This window comes from Mytilus trossulus, chromosome 5 (assembly GCF_036588685.1).
Source record: "Mytilus trossulus isolate FHL-02 chromosome 5, PNRI_Mtr1.1.1.hap1, whole genome shotgun sequence".
In the NCBI taxonomy this organism is placed as follows: domain Eukaryota; kingdom Metazoa; phylum Mollusca; class Bivalvia; order Mytilida; family Mytilidae; genus Mytilus; species Mytilus trossulus.
This window is the reverse complement of record NC_086377.1, coordinates 5,189,721-5,198,545: the sequence shown is the minus strand read 5'-3', so window position 1 is coordinate 5,198,545 and position 8,825 is coordinate 5,189,721. Positions and strand designations below refer to the sequence as shown.

The window sequence follows — 8,825 nt, the reverse complement described above, 5'->3', positions numbered from 1 at the left end:
TATACATGTAAAAATTTTCTTATAAATTGGTTCTTTTAAATGAAAATAGATATCTGCAAACTTGATAAAAAATCTGGACCTTAGATTCTCTGTTTTTTACAATTCAAAATGCAAAAGACAACCATACTACCCTAATTATTCTTCCAAAAACATTCAAAATCCGAATTTCAAAAAGTCCTCCAACTGTTTCCACTGTCCTCATCTTATGGCGTTTAGATATCTTAACTTGTTCTATTTGCTCGTTTTTAAACAACGTATTTGATTTTATCAAAGAAATATCTGTATAACTAAAAAATTATCTAACCGGGGTTTTCAATATTTACAAAGTAGTCAGAACATTTATTAAAATGTTTCTTCGGTACAAGGGCATTATTCATAATATTAAATCAACATGCATTCATCTTATATACTTTTCTACTTTTATAAATTGTTACTTGGATTGAAAGTTGTCTCATTGGCATTCATATCACGTTTTCCTATAGCTTTATCTTATATGCTTTTTTTATTGTTGTTTGGATAAAGAGTTGTCTCATTGGCACTCACACCACATCTTCCTATATCTATCAGTTATATAACATCAAATCTGTTATTGTAATATTCTACACAAATCACAACAAAATCACAGAGTGGACGTGGCCGGAAATTTGAATATTCCAACAACAAAAACACATCAAGTACAGATCTTAGAGTATTTGCAGTAACTGACAGCTAGTTAAACAACAACTAATAGAAATAAAAATTGCATATAAGGCTAACTTAATAATCAGTACACATTCAACATCCAACTGATTAAGTTTAAAGACGTCTTATGTTGTACTGTTACACCACTGGCTTAGATGAGGACAGGGTTGGTATTCAGCTAACATGTTTAACCCCGCCACATTCTGTATGTTTGTGCCTGTCGCAAGTCAGGAACCTGTAATTCTTTGGTTGTCGTTTGTTTATGTGTAACATATTGTTTTTCGTTTATTATTTGTACATAAATTTGGCCGTTAGTTTTATCGCTTGAATTGTTTTACAGTGTCATTTCGGGACTTCTATAGCTGACTATGCGGTGTGGGCTTTGCTCATTGTCAAAAGACAATGCCAAGACATTATTTGGTATTAGTTTGTAACCTGAATTTGTTTTTGTTTCAATCGATTTATAAATTAATGTAAAGTAAAGAAATGCTGGATGGTTAACTAGGGAAATCTATGATTGTTTTTCCAATGATATATTTTCAAGTATATATACAAGTCTACATTGAAAACAACGTTCAAACCTGTGATTACGTTAGCTAAAAACAGCAATTTGTATACGTGTGCATGTTACGAATTTCGTTGTAGAGGGGTCTAAATACAGCACAAACAACCTTTTCCAAAAGACCAACAGAGTATAAAAAAAAAATTGTAACCTTCTGCCATGCCAAAAAAAACAGATTCATTAAATTAATGTACATATGTATATGCATAACAATAATGTATAGTAATGTTTGCTTTTAATTTAATAATAACAAACTCAATATTAAAACCAATAAAAAAAAAAGCATTAAAGATCAAATAATAGTGTTCAAATGGTAATCTAGAACAATAAGTTTCCCTAAAGGATCGATAGGTTTGTTAGGGTAATATCCGGGTACAATATATTCGTATATTTCAATTGAACAAGTTTGTTACAGGCACAGCCAAATTTTTCAAAACCAAATATTCATATTCAAACCAGAATTAAGTAAAAGTTTTAAGTTATATGTGGTCACGGAATTCCTGACTTATTAATTAACGAGAGATATATACATTAATTTCGCTTACATCTCAAACGTCGTAACAAACACGGTCATAGAGAACGAATTGTGAAATATAAACACCATAAGATAGTGCCTAACGGAGATCACCATAACAAAGTTACAATAGGATAAGATAAAAACAATCGTCCCTTTTGTTGTAAATTAAAGTGTAAATGTTTCCGAGTAAAACTGAAATATCTAAATATAAGACATTATTTACGTTACATATGATCAATTTTGATTTATTTAATTAAAGTTTCTTTGGGTAAATTTCGGCATTTTTTTGGAAAATTTTTGATCATTCAACGAAAACACATCATTAAAATAGCGGTAAATGTTGTTTGATAAATCAATTTTGTTGGGGTCTTTACCGTTTTTTGTTCATAATCTGTGCTTAATAACAGTACAACATTCAAGTTTACTATTAAACATGTTAAAGGAGCGAAATAAGTGCCTATTGGAAAACCTACAATATGTCGATAAACGTTGTTGCTAAAACGTACATGAATGTTAAATATAAATATATTATCATTGAGAAATTTAACAGCTTCAATCATCTCACCTCCATTAAGTATTTCCAGCGTATTTACTTTCTCGTTAGGGAAGAATGCTCTAATTGAGATGCAGCCGATTATTTGCATTCAGATTGACCAATGACTATTAGATAGTGACGTTTGAGGTTTAATTAAAGTCAAATATCAATTCACTCTTATAAGATGCTTACTGACTTGTCATAACTTTTTAACGTATGTAACAGCCTCATAATGTGTGTGGCAGGTGAATCTGGAAATGCTTCCCTTCAATATTGCATGATATTACTTCTGATTTGTTTATTTGTTTTTCAACTTTTGCCATTAACAGTTTGCTGTCGACTTATTATTATTTTTGCAAGAACAAGAATGTTCATTATTATGCACTGTATTCGTTAGTTTATTTATTATAGCACCTCAGGTATCAAGATATATTCACGTGTTTGGCATTCATATTTTAAGTCAGAGCGATTCTGTTGAAAGATCTCCAATTAAAATATTAGCGAATGGTACAAAGGGGCATTCTTCATCATATGTCGCAAATTAACTGCCAAAGCGTTTAAAATACAAACAGACAACCAGACATTTAAACAAACAGACGAATTATAGTATAAAAAACACAACATGGAAAACTTTAAAATGTGGTGATCTCGATTGATAATAGTTATTGAAGGTACCAGGATTATAATTAAGTACGCCATACGTTTTGTCTACATAAGACTCAGATCAAAATAGTTATAAAGCCAAATAAGTATAAAGTTGAAGAGCATTTAGGACCTAAAATCACAAAAATGTTGTGCAACTACGGCTAAGGTTATCTATTCCTTGGATAAGAAAATCCTTAGTTTTTCCATAAAAATCATTTTTTTTTGTAACAGATTTATAAAAATTACCATATAATTGATATTTATATCAACACTGAAGTGCTGACTACTGGGCTGGTGATACCCTCGGGGACGAAACATCCACTAACAGTGGTATCGAACCAGTGATTTAAATAGTTATCAAATGTCCCAGGATTATAATTTAGTACGCTTATAAAGAGAACACAAACGCTTTTTCACAAATGACCTCGATCGTAGTGCTTATTTTAGCACAAATGTAGTAATAAATCTTATGGTAGGTCAAATTCGAGAAAAGTGATATTCCATAACGATCAACCAAGCATACCCCATACGAGGTATAGGTGATAATTGTTATGCCGTTAAGATGTTTTTTTGTGTTTTTTTCAAAAGTGAAACTGTCTCGTTTGTTACATATTCTCGTATTGCGATCGTTGGTTGAATTTGAGGCATATCAAGCAAACTAATCAGCAGATCATATTTTGTAGATTTGCCCGTGTAAACTGAAATATCATTGGTTTATTTAATATCTAGTGAGGAAGGATACATTGTTGAGACCCTATCAGAACATAAATGATTGTTAAAGAAAATAATATAATCAGTATAGCTGAATGTAAATTTAATTGACCGATTTATGTCTTGAAGGAACTCTGACTCATGCGAAATCATAAGATACTAAACGAGTGCATGTCATAGCCGCGCAATTTTTGATCAAGGTCACTACAATGTATCAGCTCAAGGACACACAATTATATAATTGTATAAATTTATATATAACAAATTACACGGCAATTCGTTATATAGAGATTGTCGAACATGACAATATTATTTGTCCTCTAATTGATATACAGATGCGTTAAAATAAATGCATGATTGATGTTTTAAAAAGCATAGATGCATTTCCTTTTTCCTATTAATTGATTTGAATAACTTTGGTGAACTTAAAAGGTGGTACATAATACACAGGGAAATAACTCTGTAAAATCAGCTAAACATTTTAATTACTTTGTGTATTACATGTATTAAGGGAATATTAAGCTTCTCAATGATCAAATTTGGTGTTAGTCAAACTGCTATATAACAAGTGTAGTTTTTCTAATAAAATGGTTGGATCAAATGTTTGCAATTTTTATATTTTTGTCAAAGGGTCGAACTAAATACTTAGTCAAAATTTTATGAAAATTAAAGGAACCAAATTAATTTTAGTGAAGGTGTTGGGTACAACCTTAATGAGTCGTTTCCTGGTAATTTTTGACATATTAGTTTAAATGTGCTTCTGGTGACTTTCTCATCTCGCCGTCCACATTTATAACGCATACTAAAAGAATAACCCATTTTAACATTTCCAAGCCAAATAATATAGAATTGGTGAAATCTGAAAAATCATAAATGAGAATTGCGATTACAAAAATAAAATGATCAGTAAATAGTATTATAGATAGTTATCAAATGTACCAGGCTTATCATGTAATAAGTCAGTAGTACAAAGTTGAAGAGCATCACATTGGTACAGAAGTTGAAAATGTATCATAAATAACGAACTCCGAGGTAAATTAAAAAAAGAAAGCTTCTATTCAAATGGCAAAATTAAATGACAAATCACAGCAAACGAATGGACAACAGCTTCCATTTTCCTGATTTCGTTTCAAATGTAGAACATAGTGAATCTAACTTTGTTTTAAAGTGCTTAACCTCTTACTTGTATGACAGTCCCATCAAATTCAATTATATCTACAATGATGCAAACATTTGTCTCATTGGTACTCACACCACATCTTCCTATATCTATGGTGACCTTCTGCTGCTGTTGTCTATGGTCGGGTTGTTGTCTCTTTGATAAATTTCCCATTTCCATTCTCAATTTTATAGTAGGTAATATTGTCAAAATATTGGTAGAGTAGTCATAATGTGTCACAATCTCAAAACAAGCAAATATTAAACAAAGAAGCCGAATTCATGATCACATTTGTATACAAAATTCTCGTAGATGATGTTAAACATTATAACATGTATATAGATATAGGAAGTACAAATTGGACAACTCGCCATCCAATTTATCAGTTTATTACATTTAAGGAAAAACAGTACTGTAGTTGAAGAGTTGCCACCGTCAATTGTAGACTGACGACGCGTAGCGGAAACAGTAAAACGGAGATTTGTGACCGTCAAATATAATTGACATTGGCAACTCTTCAACTACAGTACTGTTATTCCGATACTAATGCATTACAAAAAGAAATAATACGATAAAACTTGAAAAAATGTATAAATTTGACAAATGAAAAAAAATCTCCGAAACTAAATGAATGATTTTGGCGCAAAGACGTCATGGCTGAACGTGACGTCATACAAATGAAAACTTACAAGCTGTAGGTTATCACGTTACCTGTACGCTTCATATTCAGATAAAATAACATTAAAACGCTTTATTCGAGGTAGGTGTTGTTTTATTTTCGATTATATAGTAGGAATGGAACATTTGTTGATTCAAATAATTCAAATGGCGGGTCCCTCCTTAGTTACGTCTGGTCAACTATGGATTTGACGGCAACTTTTAGCCAATGAAAAAATTGTAACATGCATATTGTATTACAATATTTAATTTATTACATTTGACAAGGTACATACATATTAAAACAAACTGCAAAGATAGGATAAGATAAAGTATGTATAAGTGTAAACTCAAAACAATTAGATTGTTACTAAATAAAATAGTTACTAAGTTGTGTACACAATAGGTATTCATTGTCAACCCCTAAAATACAAAGGAAGTAAATCCATCAGCATGATTAGGTAACTTCAAAGCCGAGAATGACATAATAATATTTTTTTTGGTAAGTTGTAAAAGTCCTGTCGAATCATGAATGATCAATCAAGTTAATTTGCTTTACATAAGTATTATCAATCTTAATCAAAGAAGTTGCGATTATTTCGAGTAGTATAAATACAGATCTAAACAGTTGTATCACCACAGTTAAAATCGTCACACCTCAGTCATCATGGCTATTATAACTTTACTGCTGTTGAGTGTTGTTGGATCTGCATTTTGTCATGGCCCATATGGTGGTGGAGGCGCTGGATGGTACGGCGGTGGTGGTGGTGGCGGAGGACTTGGATCTGGCGGCAGTGGTGGACTATTGTTATTAGGCGGAGGATTAGGCGGAGGCGGAGGAGGAGGAGGAGGAGGTGGTTGGGGAAAAGGAGGTAAGTAAATGTTACTGTATTTTAGTTTTAAACTATAATTACGTCACTTTTTCTTTTATTTGTGTATATTTCATACTTTTTAAGATTATACCAAATTTTAATTCTGTACCCTTTTTTATTTTCTTCAAGGATATGGTGGTGGAAGCGGCGGAGGTTATAGTGTTGGGTATGGCGGCGGTGGCGGTGGCGGGGGATTCAGATCTGGCATTGGCGGTGGTGGAGGAAGTGGAGGAGGAGGAGGAGGAGGAAAGAAAGGTAAGTCACAAATGTAAATGTTACAGTGTGTATATTATGTATAATCAGTACGTAAGAATATTGATGTATAACTATACAATTAACTTCATAAACTTGATGAAGCTTAACAGAAGCAATATTATCGACAATAATGAGCGAGTGCATAATTTTTATAAAATCTTTTCACTAGTAATGCATTTATTGAGCTTCACCAATAGCTCTATGCATGCTCGTGTACACCTGTTTGCATTAAAAACTTAAATAAAGTTACCATTTTTTTGTGAAAATGATGTAGGAAATGTAAAAAAAATAAAAATAACTGTCAACCAAAAAAAATAAAAACAAGAATAATTTTCATGCGTTCAAACCGTTTTCCTGGATATCTGTGTCAGTACTCTCAAAGCCGGGAGAGTATGTTTAAGTTCCTAAACATTGCAAGAGGTACACGACAAACAAAAAAGATAAACAATAGCCCAATATATCTAAGATGAACTTTGACTCAGGTAGTTGCAACCTGAGTGTCTTCATAATTTAAAAATTTATAAATAAACATATTCATGATATTATTAACTTGCCTGCAGTATATTGAAAATATATTTTCTTATTTTTCCATTAAACAAACACATCGACAGTTATTCAACTATCATTACAAAGTGGAATAATCCATATAGCGTCAAGGTAACTTAGTTGATTCATTTTTTTCTATCTCTTGTTAATCAATAAAATAATTATGCATGCAGTCATTTAGTACAATGTGTATTGAACATTGTTGATTACAGGTAGTCAAGTATGGTGTACCTGTCGTAAAGGACAATGTTTAAAAGGAGAATTTGTTTTGGACAAGTATTGCAGACTAACACCCTTATTCCCAGGGAAATGGACTACATGCTGTAAGGTGTTACCAAACAGTGTAACTAGTCAAAGTTACGGTGGAGGTGGTGGTGGAGCTGGATTCGGCGGCGGTGCTGGTATCAGTGGCGGTGGCGTTATTGTAGTTGGATCTGGAGCTGGTGGAGGATCTTGGTATGGCGGTGGATATAATAATGGAGAAGGATCCGGATATGGAAGCAGAAAAGGAAGTACATACTGAACAAAATTCGCTAGACCTGTTTGGCAGTAGTTATTTAGCAAATGAATGTGTATTTTGATATTTCTGAAAAAAGAATTAAAAACATATTCACGCATATTGCGTTTTTTTAATTATTGATAGTGAATGAAACTGGTTTTGTTTTCACTTTAATCATGATATAGACATGATCTACTTAATAACAATTCTTACATAATTTTCATTTATAAATACTTGAATATGATTGGTTAATAAGATTTTTTAACCCTGGGTTTACGATTCCATAAACTATTTTTTTGAAACTACTTTCGTAACATTCACTGAGATCACCTCAAGCGCGCTAAACATGCATGCAGATATCCCATGATTTTCAGCAAGTTGAGATTGAAAAACAAATACATAAAAGTTGGGGTTTTTTCTAACGCATATATAACTAACAAAAAAATAGTGCATTAAATCTTCAAAATATATTAAATGTAAATTTAAAAGAAATCCCACTAAATTTCAGGAATGACTTAGTGAAATTTTAACGTCATGGCAAAAAGAACTCCATACGAATAAAAAATTGGAAGCGACAGATTAGTTAATTATTTGTTCGCTTTAAATTCGAATAATATTACATTAAAATGAAGTTTTTGAGATAGGTGCTATTTTATTTATATTCTGTTGCAATTATCTAACATTTATAGATTTTTTGAAAGTCAATATGACGGCTGTCTCCTTCGTTACGTCCGATTGATTGTGCATTTGATGGTATTTATAGAAGCCGTTTCCCTACAAAAAATATTCAATAAAAGTGGCGAATATTTGGTTGAAAATTATAAGAATAAAAAGGAGAAAGATACAGAGGGAAAGTCAAACTCATAGATCGAAATACTTTGACAACGTTAATATTAAAAAAGAAAACGACAAACAGAAAAATATTAGTACACCTCATGATGCAACATAGAAAACTTATGACTCAACGACAGGAACCCAACCAAAGACTTGGGGTGATCTTAGGTGCTCCGGAGAGTAGATATGTCCTACTCCATATGTGGCTCCCGTCGTGTTGCTCATGTCATGAACACATTTTTCTAAATGTATTTGATGTGTTTACCGGGGCTCTAATTCACAAACTTACGTTATGTGATAACATATGTGAGCGAATTCGATGTGTGTTATACCACTGTTCATTCCAGCGCAA

The 8,825-nt window shown here is 32.1% G+C and overlaps 1 protein-coding gene across 3 annotated transcripts; it reads left to right on the top strand.

The window, feature by feature from the left end:
- Positions 1 to 6,105: 6,105 nt before the first annotated feature.
- On the top strand, positions 6,106 to 7,759 carry LOC134719373 (uncharacterized). 3 transcript variants are annotated; one of them, XM_063582380.1, is made up of 3 exons: positions 6,106 to 6,321; positions 6,586 to 6,594; positions 7,353 to 7,759. In XM_063582380.1, exons 1-3 carry the CDS (start codon positions 6,135 to 6,137, stop codon positions 7,661 to 7,663), a joined length of 507 nt encoding a protein of 168 aa, XP_063438450.1. In that variant the 5' UTR covers positions 6,106 to 6,134; the 3' UTR covers positions 7,664 to 7,759. The 3 variants fall into 3 exon arrangements, with proteins under 3 accessions (XP_063438450.1, XP_063438446.1, XP_063438447.1); XM_063582376.1 differs by having other exon boundaries at positions 6,106 to 6,324; positions 6,580 to 6,594; XM_063582377.1 differs by lacking the exon at positions 6,586 to 6,594 and having other exon boundaries at positions 6,106 to 6,339.
- The last annotated feature ends 1,066 nt before the right edge of the window (positions 7,760 to 8,825 follow it).